General features: G+C 33.5%; 2 protein-coding genes across 2 annotated transcripts in view; both read right to left on the bottom strand.

The window, feature by feature from the left end:
* LOC129751952 (neuronal acetylcholine receptor subunit alpha-7) overlaps positions 1 to 18,709 on the bottom strand; it is a 658,912-nt gene that overhangs the window by 441,808 nt on the left and 198,395 nt on the right. The window lies entirely within an intron of this gene.
* On the bottom strand, positions 4,785 to 6,377 carry LOC129751921 (uncharacterized). The gene has a single exon (XM_055747707.1). It carries the CDS (start codon positions 6,240 to 6,242, stop codon positions 4,821 to 4,823), a length of 1,422 nt encoding a protein of 473 aa, XP_055603682.1. The 5' UTR covers positions 6,243 to 6,377; the 3' UTR covers positions 4,785 to 4,820.

Here is an 18,709-nt window from a genome sequence, read left to right as displayed (position 1 = left end):
ACTTTGACCTTTCCCGCGACGCACTTCCCCTTACTTCCGATCCCATTTCTCCTAGGCAAAGAATCTTGGGGATTTTCAACTACAAAACACACTCGTGGATCTGAAAGTAGACGCAAAATTTTTATGACTCCCTTCCTTTTTGTGGGGTTCCAGTTTCCACACGAAAGCTGAAAGTTGCCTTTTCATGCCATTCGCGAAACAAGAACGAAACAAAAACGAACGGTCTGACAGACAGATACAAAAAAAAAATTCGAGTTTTCCTTAAAAAATATATGCTGGCCTCTTCTATTTTTGTTCAGAATTCTCTCTTCTGTTTTGGCAATTTCTGTTTTCTTTTGTACATGTGAGGAAATCCGGTCATCTTTCGGTGGCGATACCTACCATTTCCGTTTTTAATTTTAATCCGGTGCGTAATCATCCCATACAAACCGAAGGCAGGCAGGCTCATCATAATTTGCTTGCTGGCACTTCAAACTCACTAAGAAACTTTTAATTAATCGATCGGACTCCGTCTTCCGATTGCAAAAATGCATGGCGACCGTCTAACAATTTTGAGAGTTCAATTGTCCCCTTTTGACCAGTTTTATCAATTTTAGCAATTTTGATTGAGGTTATAAAGGGTGATACGGTCAAAATTTGGTCAAGGGAAAATACGTGTAAATCGGGGAAATCGTTTATTAAAAAAAAACAAATTAAATTTCTTTTTCGAATTTAATAAGTATAAAATTACGGAAAAATATTCAGTTAGGCTTCCGCTTTTCCAAATCCGAATTGCCGGGCCTTACGCTTAAACCCTGCCATCATATTTTGTACAGCCACTTTACTTTGTCCACCTTCTTCGCCGCAGAAAGCCAGTTTGTCTTGAACTGCAGCTCGTCCTTAGCAGTTTTTTTGGTCTTCTTCAGGTTCCGCTTGACAATAGCCCAGTATTTCTCAATTGGGCGGAGCTCTGGCGTGTTGGGAGGGTTCTTGTCCTTGGGAACCACCTGCACGTTGTTGGCGGCGTACCACTCCATGGCCTTTTTACCGTAATGACAAGATGCCAACTCCTACCAAAACAGTACGGAACAACTGTGTTTCTTCAGGAAAGGCAGCATACGTTTATTCACGTCGTTCTTTCACGTAAATTTCTTGGTTGACAGTCCCGGAAGCTATGAAAATGCTGCTTTTCAAGCCACAGGTACAGATGGCTTGCCAAACCAGATATTTGTTCGCGAACTTTGACAGTTCCATGTGCTTGGAAATATCTGCTACCTTTCCCCTTCCTTTTGCCGTATAAAACTCCTGTCCCGGAAGCTACTTGTAGTCGGCTTTGACGTAGGTTTCGTCGTCCATTACCACGCAGTAAAACTTCGTCAGCATCGTCGTGTACAGCCTCCGGGATCGCGCTTTGGCCGTCGTATTTTGTTTATCATCGCGATTTGGAGTCACTACCTTCTTGTAAGTCGATAGTCCGGCTTGTTTTTTGGCTCGATGCGCGAGCAAAATTTTGATACGCTGCTCTTCTTCCTTGGACGGCATTTTGACAACTGAAGAGTGAATTCCAAAATCAAAATAGGGGCAACATTCTACACACACACCCCTTTAAAATGAGGGGTGTTTAGGTTTTTTAAAAGCCAAATTGAAAGAAATACGTCAAGTTGATATTGACCATTATTGACCGTATCACCCTTTAGGATACCAAAATGGCTCACTCGAGTAAAATGACTCGTCTTATGGAGGGGAACATGCTCTATTATGCCCCACCTAAGCCAAACGCTGATTTGCTCTGTATTCTTCGTATATTTTGCGTAAGAAACGAGTGTAGGGGAACATGCCTTATTATGCGCCACCTAAGCGAATCCCTGATTTTCTATGTATTTCACGTACAAATTGTGTTAAAAATGGATGTAATCGTTGAAGAAAAGTGTTTTCTATAAATGCCAATGATTTTTCATTACTTAAATTACTATAGTTGCTTCAAAAACTTGAATTTTTAAAACCACATTCAAAACCACAGAACAAAACTGTGTTGCGAATACGCGCCGCTGTGTATTCAATACGCACCTAGCAGCCGAACTTTGACTGAAAAGATAATCAAAATGGACTAATCAAAATTTAAAAAAAAATTAAAATTAGATTTTTTGAGCCGAATCAATGCTCATAATATGGTTTTAGACTTTTTGTTCATTTTCAATGGAAATTGGCCCTTTTGAAAAATTAATGCTATTTTCAGCCTACTACGATTGGCGCGTTATAACGAGCGCATGGGCCGTGATAGAACATACCCATAATAAGCATACCTTAGCAAGTTTAGTATGATTTTTTAGCATAAAATAATAATTTAGATTCTCCTCTATCGATGTGTCAGAAAATATTGTCTTATTCGTTTTTCTCTGCTTGGTGACACCTTATTGAAAGTGTTTTAAAATTTAGATCGAAATGAAGAAAAACCTAAATTGTGAAATTATCACGACACAGGGGCATTTTAAGGAAAAATTCATACTTGCCATGACCCATCACAGCATTCAAAACAAATTGGTAATGTTTTGCAGGCTTAAATGGTTAAAGATTCTTCAAAACAAGGGTGGCGCGTATTAGCCACATGGGGCGTTATATGAACTTTTCCCCTACTCAATAAAGAAAAGTGTTTCCTGCAAGTTCTTATCATTTTTTATAACTCAAATTCATCTAGATGCTTCAAAAACTTGATATTTTAAACCCATTATCAAAGCTACAGAACAAAACTGTGTTGCAAAAACGCGCCGCTGTAAATTCAATACGTGCCTAGCAGCCGAGCACACCCGAAAGCAGCCGAATGTCGAAAACACACCAATACTTACAGCCACTTTGACTGGAAAGAAAATCAAAATGGACTAATCAAAATTTAAACAAAATTAAAAGCAATTTTTTTTTGGATTAAATTAACGGTTTGGTTTTTGACCTTTTTTGATTTTTTATAAAAATTGGCCGTTTTAAAAAATAAATGATTTTTCAGCATAATACGATTGGCGCGTTATTACGAGCGCATGAGTCGTGATAAAACATATCCATAAAAAGCATATCTTAGCGAGTTCAGTATCACTTTTAAGTATAAAATCATAATTTAGATTCTCCACTATCGATGCAAAAAAGTGTATAAACCGCGAATATCTTCCCTCCTACACGAAACAAATCCATGAAAAAGTACTTTCCTTTAGTGAAAATGTCCAGGGAACCGATTGGAAGTAGTTTCAAACGTAAGCTTGTGCTTATGAACGCAGTTATAGTGCCTTTTTAACCCCTAAATCACCTATACTTTGTAAAAAATCCAGAAAAAACTTATTTTGACTTGAAAATTTTGAACACAGTAAACCTATCTTGTGCAGATTCTTCAGAGGAATCCAATGGAAGCTGTGTGAGCCAACGCACGCTTCGGAAAATGGAGTTATGGCTGTTTTCACCCTCAATTCTCCTATATTTTTCAATTATTTCAGAAAAACCATGTTCGGACTTCCAAATTTTGGAACCAAATGGGACGTATCTTGTGTGATTTTTTCCGAGGAATCCAATGAAAGCTGTTTGAGCAACCGCAAAATCGAGTTATGGCTACTTTACCCTCAATTCCCCTACATTTTTCAAATAGTTAAGAAAACGCATGTTCGAACTTGAAAATTTTGAACCAAATGGGACGTATCTTGAGTAACTTTTTACGAGGAATCCAATGAAGGCAATTTGAGCCACCGCACGCTTAGGAAAATGGAGTTATGGCTGTTTTCACCTTCAATTCCCCTACATTTTCAATTATTTTTAGAAAAAAGCATGTTTGGACTTGAAATTTTTTGACCAAATGAGACGTATCTTACGTGACTTTTTCCGAAGAATCCAATGATGGCTATTTGAGCCACCGCACGGATCAAAAAGTGGAGTTATGGCTGTTTACCCTAAATTCTCCAAACATTTTTCTATTATTCCAGAAAAAAGCATGTTCGGACTTAAAATTGTGAAATCAAATGGAACGTATCTTGTGTGATTTTTTCTGAGAAATCCAACGATGCCTAGATGAGCCACCGCACGAATTGGAAACAGGAGTTATGACTGTTTTGCCCTCTATTTCCCGACATGTTTCAATTAAACCAGAAAATTGAGGATAAAACAGCCATTAATTTCAGTCAGAAAATTGAGGATAAAACAGCCATTAATTTCAGTCAATAAGGCTTCGTTGGGTTCTTTGGGAAAAAAATCACACAAGATACATCCCATTTTGTTAAAAAAAATTTCAAGTCCGAACATGCTTTTTTTCTGTAATAATAGAAAAATGTAGGGGAATTGAAGGTTAAAACAGCCATAACTCCATTTTCCGAAGCGTGCGGTAGCTCAAACAGCCGTCATTATATTCCTCGGAAAAAAAATCACATAAGATACATCCCATTTGATTCAATTTCCTCAAACTACGAGTCGCGCGTATTTACCACATGGGGCGTTATATAAACTTTCCCCCCTAAAGGCCCTTCGATTCACATTTCAGATTAAAATCTTAGATTTTAGATTTGAGATTAAGGTTTCAGATTTACATTCAAAATTCAAGATACTGGTTACGTGGTTCAGATTGAATTGGAATGATTTTTTTTTGTCATATAAGATTCCTGCTTGTTTTCCCAAGTTTTTGTTAATGCAGCTTCAGCTTTTACGTCAGCTTGATCGATGTAATTTGCAGATACATTTCGGATTTAATATACAAAAAACAAACCGTTTTAGTTTGATTTAAGTAACTTCTATTTTTCAGATCATTGTTTTATTTCGTTTGTAGAATTCGAAGTGGTAGCAATGGGAAAATTTATTGGTTTCATTCAAAGTTTAAACTAGAATTTATTGAAAAAATAATGCGGAGTTTTGGTCCACTGTATCACGCACTGGGGAAACTCCTGTCGGATCAGACAAACCAGGTCCTTTGACATTCGAAAACGCAAGTCCTCGTTCAACTCCACAAAACGCAGCGCCGGCATTCTTCGCAGCAATGACAGGATCACATCGGCCAGTATTTGTTTGGGGCTGTTCCATGTATCCAAAATACGCAACGTTTTAAGCGTCGAAATTCCCGGAAGTTTATTTAAGATGTCTAAGTAAAATTGACTTGTTATCGTCAGCTCCTGCATCTTGGGAAAATGCGGGATCATTAATGACTTACACGAATAATCACATCGAAGTACGAAGTTTGTCGTATTCGGGAAAATTTTCGATAAAAATTCAGATATAAAATCCTTTTCCCTGTACAGCCGTAAGTCTTTAATATCCAGGTTTAGAACAGTGTCGATGGGTTTGGAGCACTGCGTCAGCACATTTGTATTAAACGAATCTCCAAAAATCTCAAGGGATTTTAATTGTGGCAGTTGCTCAAGGGAAGCTAAACCAGAACCTCGAAGACCGCTCACGTCAAAGCTTAATACTTGCAACTTTTTGCACGTTTTCGTTATTTCTTCAAGGATGCCATCAAAAATGGGAACACCAATATAAATTTCGACTAAATTGGCGAGATGACTGAAAAATCCTTTCAAGTTTATGGTTACCACATAACCAGACAAGAAAATCTTTTCCAACTGTGGAAAACGCATCTGATATATACTCGCAGCGGAATTTTTTGATACTTCTATACGCAAACTATCCAACTGCGGACCAAAATGACGTAACGCCTCACACATCCGGGTATTTCCATTATGGTCGTAAATTCTGACACTCATTTTTGATAGTTTGGGAAACATCTGCTCGATTTCTAGCATTAATAAGTTTGTATCCATTGTAGTAAAGTTCACTAACTGTTTCATCACCGGCATTGGTTCAGTTTCTATTTGGTACGCACACGAATCAAAGCGCAGCTCCTTCAGGTTTGGGGAAAAGCGAAGAATCTTCCTCAAATCATCTTTGTTACGACTGCGGTACCGAAAACTTTCTAAATTTGGCCCTAGATATAATAAATAATCCAGAAACAAAAGTTCAGTGCCATCGATGTTCTTATACACTCGTTCACTTTGCTTTATCACCTTTTCAAAATATCTGTTTGCTACACGACCATTAGGGCGAAGCACCACACCCTGCATGAAGTGTGGCGCAAATGCGAGCTTACTCCAGCGGAGACAAACCCGGGAAACCGACTTGCGATCCACCAGATTTAAAAAGGTGAAGATTTGGTCCAGGATTTCGTTCGGGAACTGATTGATGTGCAGCCCTTTTGAATCGATGTTCAATTCTTTCAGGGACAACTGCTCCAAAGACAATTGCTGATCCATTCTCGCGACAGAACTTTACTATGATCGCACGACTATTTCCGTATCTGGCGCACCGAAATCACTTTGAGAAAACGAGACTTCTACTTTTTTGCTATGGTAACGAAACGCGCAGGCATCTTTTCTTATATAGTTAAATTCTGAGGCAACGCTTACTATGATTGGTTTTTGTTTCTGCCAAAACCGTACGATATCCAGGTCCCGGCAACGATATTATGCATGCAGAAAAAATCCAAAATATGAGCGCTAAAAATCGTAGCAGCTTTGCCTACTAGCGACACGTCGCATACGTCGCGACGTTGAAAATAATAACGACACACCTCAAGTTTCCTAGGATACCTGGAGCATACGATTGATGGCCAAAGGAAAATGTACCGTAAATAACATAAACAATGTTCGAATACTACATCGAAATCGCCTACTGGACTGAAAAAAGAAAAACAAACCTGCGAATGACAGAAATCTCGCTAGTAAAAAAGGGTCGCAAGTCCTACTGTCGCTATTCGGTTTGGTGCTATTCACATAATATAAAATCCATGTGGAGCAAATCTCTAAAAATTTCAGCTTTCTTAGTTTTGAGCTTTTATCTCCTATGCTCTCAAGGTAAAAAAGCTTAAATTTAAAGAAAAAAAGCTTAAAAATGAGATTCACCAACACTTAGTTAAAAGATGTTGGTCACACGATACATAGATCATGATGAATCTAGTCTAGATTCATCATGACATAGACAAATCCTGTATCGTTGCCGGGATCGTGTGACCAACATCTTTTAACTAAGTGTTGGTGAATCTCGTTTTTAAGCTTTTTTTCTTCAGATTTAAGCTTTTTTTTTGCCTTAAGAGCATAGGAGACGAAAGCTCAAAACTAAGAGAAAAAAGCTTTAATCTGAGGAAAAAAGCTAAAATCTGAGAGATGTGCTCCACACGGATTGTATATCGTTGCCGAGACCTGGCCGGGACATACATATGTATGTACATTAGGGTGGCAGTCAAATGACGACATGACGAATTTCGAAAACCAACCATATGCCTACTTTGTAGATTGGCCCGGATAACTGATGCAAAATTTCAGTTCAATCGGACTTGAATTATGGGTGCCTCAAAGCGCTCAATTTCCGTTTTTTTTTTTATTCTCAAAATTATCAAAAAAGTGGGACTTCATCGGTTCTCCGAGAAAGATCCCAAAAAGGCGATTTCTGTCAAGTTTTTTTCCGAGATAACTCCATATCTCGACTTTACGAACATTTCTAAGTAATCTGGCATCAAACTAAAAATTTCGTTTTTATGTTTTTCCTGATTTTTTAGGGTAAAAAAATGGAACTTTGACCGCTTTTTGGCACCCCTAAAATAAAATCCGATTGAGCTGGTCAGTTTTTCGGGGCAACCTACAAAATGTTTTGGTCGTTTTTTTTTTTAATTCGATCATCTCATACATTCATTGCCACCCTAATGTGCAAATATAATTCTCACTGTTTTTGTTTATGTACGCTCTGAAGAGTCTGTAATAAAAACAATACAGAGGCTCGTTAGTACGCTCAACGAAACAGAAAAGGAGAAATGAAATCTTGACCAACTCTTTTGCGATACATAGGTACAGAAGCAGCTTATCGGTTAATCATGATCAGTCAGCAGCTTGGTAGGAGAAAAGTAAAGGAGGTATGATCGATCGCGGAAAGATTTGTGTTTTGACATTTTTACTGTTTTGACAATTTTACCATACCTATTTTGAAAATTCGACAATTCTGGAAATTTTAATATATGTATTGAAAATTTTGACAATTTACTACTTTTGCAAATTTTGACATTTTTTTTTTATAATTTTACTATTTTGACGATTTTGACAGTTATACCGATTTTGACAATTTGGACAACTTTGACAATTTTACCAGTTTCGACAAATTTGGTATTGCAATGTTTACATTTAAAAAAAAATGATAATTTTTATAATTTTAACTATTTTTTCAATTTTTTTAGTTTTTACAATAGGCGACACTTTAAAATTTTTGATATATTAGGTCAATTCAACAATTTTGACAATGATGACCATTTCCACACTTTTACCTGTTTTGACAATTTCAACAATTTTAAACGTTTTGACAATTTTGCCGGTTAAACAACTTTGACAATTTCGACAATTATTAAACATTGACAATTTTGAAAATTCTGACAATTTTGTCAATTTTTACAACTTTGACAATTTCATCAGTTTTGGTTATTTTGATAAATTTGTCAATTTGCACCATTTGAGCAATTTCGACAATTTTGACAATTTTTCTAATTTTGACAATATTACTTTTTTAACAATTTTTCCAGTTTGGACCATTTCGATAATTTTGAAAATTTCAAACTTTGTAAATTTTGACCATTTTGATAATTTTGACAATTTTACCAGTTAAGACAATGTTGACAATTTTAATCATTTTGACAATTTTGACTGTTTGAATAATTTTGACAACTTTACCAATTTTTACCATTTCGATAATTTTTCCAATTAAGGATTTTTCACAATTTCCCAGATTTGACTATTTGGATAATTTCAACAATTTTTCCAGTTTTGATATTATTGAAAATTTTACCAGTTCTTATAATTTTACCAGTTTTAACAAGTTAACCTGTTTTAACAATTTTGAAAATTTGAACAATTATGACATTTATGACAATTTTGATTATTTTGACACTTTTGACAACTTTGACAATTTCGACGATATTGACAATTCTACCATTTTTGACAATTTTGATTATTTTGATGATATTGATCATTTTAATAATATTTTCAATTTTCACGATTTTGTATATTTTGAAAATTTGTTACACTGTTCACATTTTATCAATTTCACCAGTTTTAACCAATTTTGAAAACTTGAACACTTTTGACTTTTTCAATAATTTTGACAATTTTCAAAACTTTGACAATTTCGACTATTTCACAATTTTACCATTTTCGACAATTTGAAAATTTGGACAATTTTCAAGATTTATGTTTTTTGACATTTTTACCGGTGTTGAACATTTCGATAATTTTTCAAATTTTCTTTTTTGTTAATTATACGATTTTGACAATTTTGACAATATCGATCATTTGATAATTTCGCATGTTTTGACAATTTCGATGATTTTGATAATTTTTACACTCGGTCAGTTTTGAATATTTAACCAATTTTGACAATTTTTGCATTTTTACAATTTTGGAAATTTTGACAACTTTGATAATTTGATAATTTTAAAAATTTTGACAATTTTTAAAATAATGACAATTTTGAAAACTTTGACAAAGTTGACAACTTTGACAATTATACCAGTTTTGACACTGTTGACAATTTTAACAACTTTGATATTTTTGACAATTTGGAAAATTTTACCAGTTTTGACAATTCTAGCAATTTTGATAATTTTAAGAATTTTACCAGTTATGAGAATTTGTACAATATTACCAGTTTGAACAATTTATCCAATTTTGACATTTTGACAATTTTAAAAATTTGAACAATTTAGACTATTATGACAATATCGATTATTTTGACACGTTTGACAACTTTGATTTTTCACATTTTCGGAAATTTTGACAATTTTACCAGTTTTGACAATATTGACGATTTAACTGTTTTGACAATTGCAATTATTTTGAGCTTTATTTTGAAAATTTTACTTTTTTGAGAATGGAACGATATTGATAATTTGGACATTTCTGCTATTTTTGACAATTTTGACGATTTCGATACACTTTGTAAATTTTGACAATTTGACCAATTTTGTTTATTTTACTTTTTTGACAATCTTGACATTTTGACTATTTTGTTAATTTAACCAGTTTTGACAAGTGTACATTTTGAACGAGTTTACCATTTTTGACAATTTTTCCAAGTTTGACAATATTTATCATTTTAACAATTTTGAAAATTTTGACGAATTTGATAATTTTGCATATTTTGTCAATTTGGACTTTCTAACAACTTGGACTATTTCAACAATTTTAACATATCTTTATGATAATTTTGTAAATTTTGACAATTTTGATTATTTGGACACTTTTGACAACTGTGACAATTTAGACAATTTTACCAGTTCTAACAGTTTAACCAGTTATGATAATTTTGATAATTTCGACAACTTCGACATTTTTACCAGTTTGGACCATTTCGATAATTTTGACGATTTCGTTATTATTAACAATTTTATCAATTATGACAATATTGATCATTTTAAGAATTTTGATATTTTTTTGCCAATTTTATCAGATTTCAAAATTTTGATCAGTTCGATAATTTTGACAATCTTACTTTTTTAACATTTTTACCAGTTCTAACATTTCTTGTTTTTTGAGCAGTTTTGACAGTTTTAAAAATTCAACTTTTATGACAACAAACCAGCATTCAATAATATTGACAATTTTCTCAATTCAAGCCATTTTGACAATTATGACAATTTTTATCATTATGAAAATTTCGAAATTTATGATAGTTTTGCCAGTTTTGAAAATTTTTACGATATCGATGATTTTGAAAATTTTGACAATTTGACAATTTGACAATTTTTACATTTTGACAATTTTGGAATTTTGAAAATTTCAACAGTTTTGACAATTTTAACAACTTTGTCAATTTTCACATCTTGATAATTTTGACTACAATGACTATTTTGATCATTTTGTCACTGTTGACAACTTTGACAATTTTACTTGTTCCGAAAATTTTAACACTTATGCCGATTCGAACAATTTTACCAGTTTCGACAATTTTGCCAAATTTGATAGTTTTGACAATTTTAATAATTGTTCTATTTTACTATTTTTCCAGTTTTAACAAATTAATTATTTTACCAATTTTAATAATTTTGACGATTTTGACATTTTTGATAATTTTGACAATTGGATTTTTTCGACCATTTTGACGATTTTTGTAATAGTTTTCGATTTTAACGATTTTGACAACTTTGACAGTTTTGATATTTTTGACAATTTTGACAATTTAGGCAATTTTGATAATTTTGACTATGTTAACAATTTTGTTAGTTTTGACAATGTTGACTATTTTGATAATTTTTAACATGTTGACAACATTGATAATTTCGATAATTTGGACCATTTTGACAACTTTGAGAAATTTTGCAATTTTGACAATTTGGAAAATTGAGAAGTGCAGATAATTTTTACAATTTTAGTAAGACGTTGGGCAAACAAAAGTGACAGCTTAATGCAAAATGAATACGATTCGAAGGAAGAAAGTTTGTTTTTGAATTTATTTATGAAAATTATCAAAAGTTACTCAATATGCAGCATATTTTTGAGAAGCCAGTGCATTCGTTCAATTATTCGCAAGTTTGTTTTCTGATTTCGAGTGAGGTTCTTTGAAAAAATTAAGATTATGTATAGGATACGACTGTTTCCTTAGGATGCAGAGGAAATATTACTAAATATCTTTATAAATTCCGCAACGAAAACACTAAGCTCTCTCTTCCGAGCTCAAAATTCCAAAAGATATATCCGAATACTTCAACAAAAGATCTCTAAGGGAACCGTTGAATGTACCTTTCAAACATAATAGTTATGTTTTTCCACTTTGTTCTGCTTGTTTTTGCACTGCTGCTCAATCAAATATTCACCTAATTGTTTCCACTTGTTAGCCAATGATTCGAAATATACTTATTGGCACTTTTTTTTAGAGATAAGGCGCATTCATTTAGGTTTTAAACAACATTTCAGCTAAATTTGTCCTTTTCCGCTTATAAAAACCATTGATGTGTGTGTAGCAAAAGCCCTATTTTAAAAATTTTGATGACTTTGATGATTTTAACAATTTAGACAATTTCGAAAACTCTGACAATTTTGATTATTTCGACATTTTGATTTTTTTTATTTTCGAGTTTAGTCAAGTTCGACTTTTTTCATTATTCTCAACAAATTGGATATTATAATGTTTTAATGATAAGGCCGGAACAAATTTCAAATCTTTCTTTTGCCACTTGGAGTTGGAACATTGCAAAAATTGGAATAAACTGCACGAAAGCTTGTATGCAACAAAATTGCATACTATATCATTGCACAAAACCTATAAATCAATAAATTTTTTATCGAAAAATTTAGTAAATTCAAGAATATAAAGGTTTTAAAACTCTCATTTTTCACAATTTTTTTTTGGTCTTGTATTATTTAATGATTTTTTTTATGTTTTCAATAAATACTTCAAACTTTATTTATCCTCCCCTTCGGGTTTTTTAGAAATTTCAAAGGGGCAGGGGGATGACAAAAGAAGAAATTGATATTTGTTCCGGCCTAATCGTTTTTGGGAAATTCTCGGTACAGAATTTGTTGCGAGACAGTAAAACCAGTTTAATTCTGTTAATTTATTCCAGGTGTGATGAATACAAAATTTCTAAAAGTAAACTGACGTTAGTAAACGTGTGTAATAAGATTAACTTAGTTACGCTTACGTTCAGTATTTAACTGTCACACAACTAGAAGGCACTTGTAATAATAAGTTGTACGAAGGTGTAGTGACCTATAATGTTAGAGGTTATGTTGTATATCACTGCTTTTAGAGACGGTTTATTTGGAGCTTACCGCGGCGGTACTTCGATATGCGCTTCTTTAGTGGTCACTAGCAGCTTTGCTTGAAAGCGATTGTAACGAAAGCTAACGTATGAGGGTAAAACTATAGATTAAAGTTGAGTTAAGCTGATCTTTTTAGTTTCTTACCGGATGTAGGCAGTTCAATGTGCTTAGCTTTTAATTGCGAAAGGCACTATCGATAAAGGTCGTATTTTACGCAGATCCAGCTAGATACAATAAGAATGTTAGCACTAATCGATAGATATTTAAGTATTGTACCTACAGATTCACTAGATTAAACTTTATAATCGCCAAATCTCTGAATGTTAACGTGATTTAACTTCGGAACTAAACGTGGAATCGTTTTAACCGTAGCTTGAATGACAAATCAAATTTTCACCTATTCTCTTTTCCTAATCTTTTGACAAGTTGTTAGTGTTCCTGCTGTGAAAGCATGTTTGACGTTTTTGGTCGATGATGGTTTGATGATAGGGGAGCGATGGGTTCGATGTTCGAATCGGCGGTCGCAACAGAATTATTTTCAATTTTTTTTAAAGGATTCACTTCAATCAATCCCACCAACCAAAAAAGCACGAGAACACCGAACACGAAAGTTGGTTTGTGTGGTTGAATCGGATGAAATTTTTCTCCCCATTCGTTTCGATGAAAAGTCTCGCTTGCATGAACAAGCGTTCAATGGACATTTCACTCAAAGTTAGCATAAAAGGGCAAATTTCTCCACACGGAGGATGGCAACACTGGAAGGCAGGCAAGCATAACGACGGCGCATCTCATAATGTAGCACTTTTTAGAGCTTTCGCATGACCGGCTGTTTGGAAGTTTCGTTCCGGCTGCCGGCCTCTAGCATTGAACACAAAACGCCGCACCCGGGGGCGGCGGTCTGTTTTTATTTTTTGCGAATCCAAACCCGGAATTTTATGCGATATTATCAAAGGAGTGCGGTGAGGAGAAAGATCGAGCAGTTGTACCGAGAGTCCTAGTCGTCTGACTTCGCTAGCAAAATCCGCAACGAGTGACCCTAGACTTTGGAAACGAGGGCCAGGCAGCCTTATAAACGGCTATTCATCGACATTATGACCGCGGTCGGTATAAAATCATGAACTTCATGAGCTAATTCGAACAGAAACCTTTTTTTCTCTCCTTTTCAGTTGGTGATGAGAATCGGGGGAATCCACTCTGCTTGCTCCCCCTTTTTTTGGGGGGAAAATGCGGTTGGCATCCTTGAAATATTTTTGATTCCTCGTTTCGGCTGCCAGTCCAATATTATGATGTTGCTATTTGGAGGAAAACCCGTCCATTCCAGTCTCGTTTCGTTCAACGTTTCCCGCGAGGTTTTCCCTCCAAAGCTAAATAACAGCAGCAGAAGAAGGGTTGTTGAGCGATTCGCCTTTTTATGTCTACACTTTTGTGAGGTGATGCGGAATTTATTAAAACTGATACCGATAAAAAGCTGGCTCACAACCGAAGAAACATCTCTGGGTAAGGGGGGATGATCATGATGGTAACCGAGCTGATGTTGCTGGAAATTTCACCAAAAGCTGATATTTTGAATTACTAGCAAACAAGGATGTCATGGGTCTGAATAATGACATTTTCGTAATTGTAGAAATTGTCAAAATCGCCAAAATTTTGAATCAAATTGAGGTTGCTCGTCATTTTATTTTAATTTTCTACAAAATTCTTGCCAATTTTGTCTTTGTTGTTAAAATATTGAATACAATACGACCTCAATTCATGGAAGATGAACATTCGGAATTTTTCATCTCCCAAGTTTTGGAGACACATCTTCCAGAACCAGCTCAATCGTTGATTTTGAACAATCATTTTGGATCATAGTACAAAGTAACAGTCAATTTCCAGTTCGACTTTCCATCGTCATCAGCATCGACGTCAACGTCCTCTTCCAACCGGAAGCTGCCTTCTGTCTGTTTCCGCCGTATCGTGTTGATTAACTTTCTCCCCCAAAACTGGCCCCACATCAACAATGGAGAAGGGGAAAGCTTGTCAGTGAGTAGCTAAGTAGCCAGCTGAGCCTGGGTGCGGATCGATGATCAGCCGGGTGATAGACACATTTATCGATGTAAGTGAGGCACGGCTAGGCCACATCCGGTCGTCGTCGGCGGTTGACGTTTGGCGGAACTGGTAAACAATCCGGGTGCGATTTGTAGGAACTAAACTAGCTTGTTTGTTTTCCTACTCTACTGGTTTAGCGCTTCGCTCGCTCGGAACAAATTTGAAATGTTTATCGGCTTTGACGCTAGATTAGATTAAAACGATCCGAACAAAATTGACTGACTCCTGCACACACACATACATGTTAAGGTACACATACACGCGAACACACACATACATCCCCCCTTCGATGTCGGTCATGTTTTAAGCCGATTTTCCTAACCAAATATTTAGGCCAAACAGCACCGGATGAATTTGTGGGGGCAGCCACTCACGAAATCGGATGCTGAAATCATGGAATGGATTCGAGCATAAAAATCGAAAAATTCCTCAGAGAGTTTGGATAAATTACATAAATTTAACAAAAATAACAAAAATTAAAAAAAATCATGAAGAAAATGACAAAAATGACAAAAATGACAAAAATGACAAAAATGACAAAAATGACAAAAATGACAAAAATGACAAAAATGACAAAAATGACAAAAATGACAAAAATGACAAAAATGACAAAAATGACAAAAATGAAAAAATGACAAAAATGACAAAAATGACAAAAATGACAAAAATGACAAAAATGAAAAAATGACAAAAATGACAAAAATGACAAAAATGACAAAAATGACAAAAATGACAAAAATGACAAAAATGACAAAAATGACAAAAATGACAAAAATGACAAAAATGACAAAAATGACAAAAATGACAAAAATGACAAAAATGACAAAAATGACAAAAATGACAAAAATGACAAAAATGACAAAAATGACAAAAATGACAAAAATGACAAAAATGGCAAAAATGACAAAAATGACAAAAATGACAAAAATGACAAAAATGACAAAAATGACAAAAATGACAAAAATGACAAAAATGACAAAAATGACAAAAATGACAAAAATGACAAAAATGACAAAAATGACAAAAATGACAAAAATGACAAAAATTACAAAAATTACAAAAATGACAAAAATGACAAAAATGACAAAAATGACAAAAATGACAAAAATGACAAAAATGACAAAAATGGCAAAAATGACAAAAATGACAAAAATGACAAAAATGACAAAAATGACAAAAATGACAAAAATGACAAAAATGACAAAAATGACAAAAATGACAAAAATGACAAAAATGACAAAAATGACAAAAATGACAAAAATGACAAAAATGACAAAAATGACAAAAATGACAAAAATGACAAAAATGACAAAAATGACAAAAATGACAAAAATGACAAAAATTACAAAAATGACAAAAATGACAAAAGTGACAAAAATGACAAAAATGACAAAAATGACAAAAATGACAAAAATGACAAAAATGACAAAAATGACAAAAATGACAAAAATGACAAAAGTGACAAAAATGACAAAAGTGACAAAAATGACAAAAATGACAAAAATGACCAAAATGACAAAAATGACAAACATGACAAAAATGACAAAAATGACAAAAATGACAAAAATGACAAAAATGACAAAAAACGACAAAAATGACAAAAATGACAAAAATGACAAAAAACGACAAAAATGACAAAAATGACAAAAATGACAAAAATGACAAAAATGACAAAAATGACAAAAATGACAAAAATGACAAAAATGACAAAAATGACAAAAATGACAAAAATGACAAAAATGACAAAAATGACAAAAATGACAAAAATGACAAAAATGACAAAAATGACAAAAATGACAAAAATGACAAAAATGACAAAAATGACAAAAATGACAAAAATGACAAAAATGACAAAAATGACAAAAATGACAAAAATGACAAAAATGACAAAAATGACAAAAATTACAAAAATTACAAAAATGACAAAAATGACAAAAATGACAAAAATGACAAAACTGACAAAAATGACAAAAATGACAAAAATGACAAAAATGACAAAAATGACAAAAATGACAAAAATGACAAAAATGACAAAAATAACAAAAATGACAAAAATGACAAAAATGACAAAAATGACAAAAATGACACAAATGACAAAAATGACACAAATGACAAAAATGTCAAAAATGACAGAAATGACAAAAATGACAAAAATGACAAAAATGACAAAAATGACAAAAATGACAAAAATAATAAAAATGACAAAAATTACAAAAATGAAAATAATGACAAAAATGAAAAAATAATAAAAATAATAAAAATGACAAAAATGACAAAAATGACAAAAATGACAAAAATGACAAAAATGACAAAAATGACAAAAATGACAAAAATGACAAAAATGACAAAAATGACAAAAATGACAAAAATGACAAAAATGACAAAAATGACAAAAATGACAAAAATGACAAAAATGACAAAAATGACAAAAATGACATAAATGACAAGAATGGCAAAATGACATAAATGACAAAAATGACAAAAATCACAAAAATGACGAAAATGACAAAAATGACAAAAACAACAAAAATGACAAAAATGACAAAACATATTAACAAAATCGAGAAAATGGATGATTCTGATAAAATTGTCGTTATTGGAAAATTTACAAATTGACAAAACTCACAAAATTGACAACAGCTACTTTATTAGCAGGATTGAAAAAAAATTCCAAATTGACAAAATTGAAAAAACTGACAAATTTGTCAAAACTGATAAAATTGACAAAATTGAGAAAATTTAGAAAACGGACAAAATTGAAAAAAATTGACAGGATTGACAGACTTGACAAAATTGACAAAAATTGCAAAATAGAATATGTTGGAAATTTGAATTTGTCAAAATTTTGAATATCTAAAGTTAATTCGACCGGTTATTGTACCCTACGTTGCCAAATAGTATTTTACTCTAGCAATTGCATTTTACTCAATCATTTTTTCAATATATTCGCTGCCTTCACTTGAGAGGTTAAATTATTTGAAACACAACACAGGCATCTTTTTTAAATTGAACCTATTGTAAATTTTTATACCTTTTTCATTTTAACACGTTCGTCGCCACGCTCATTTTGGTAGTTTTACTAGCCGGGCCCAAAGAAATTTTCAGAGAGGGAAAGCAAAGAGGGAGAACTCGCATATTTGAAACGTGTGGCCAAGCTAAGCGGTGAACTCAAGTAAGAGAGCGTCACACGCTTTTTGATGTGACGGGGCCCCCCAGGAAATACACCCGTCACCCGAATGTGGGTGCCGTGGCGACGAACGTGTTAAACTTATCATACACTGTGGACCGGCGATTCGGAAGTTTGGAGAGAAAATCAGCTTCGCTGATAAAAAAAAAATCTGGACGGAAACCGGGTGCGGTGGACAAAACTTTGGACCGGAAAAAAAATACAAGTAAGAATGCCTCAGCTTGGGATGTGTGCTAAAAAGTGGGATCCTCTCTCCGCACCATCCACTGTGCCAAGGTAAGATTGGGTCTAAAGTAAGGTTGCCAGAATTTTTTCAGCAAGTATCCGGGCCGGGCCCAAGAATTTCCCAACATAAATTAGGGGGAAAAAAATTAAAATAAATTATCTTCATCAGAACTCGTCACTAGTTTTTGAAACGTATTTGAGGTATTCAAAAAACTTTTCATGATAGTTTTTATAAAACTTGCTCAAAAAACTCGTTTTAAACGCGTAAGTAAAACATTTTACGACACAATTTTTTTTTGTTCAAATTTGCAAATAAAGGGAATAAATCTGGGAAAAATCCTGGCTTTTGTCAATGAAATTCGGGCAACCGGGTCAGACTGCACTTTTGTCAAATTTTGTATTGACAAAAAGGCAAACCCGG

Source organism: Uranotaenia lowii, chromosome 1, assembly GCF_029784155.1.
Source record: "Uranotaenia lowii strain MFRU-FL chromosome 1, ASM2978415v1, whole genome shotgun sequence".
NCBI lineage: Eukaryota > Metazoa > Arthropoda > Insecta > Diptera > Culicidae > Uranotaenia > Uranotaenia lowii.
This window is presented reverse-complemented; position numbering and strand designations above follow the sequence as displayed.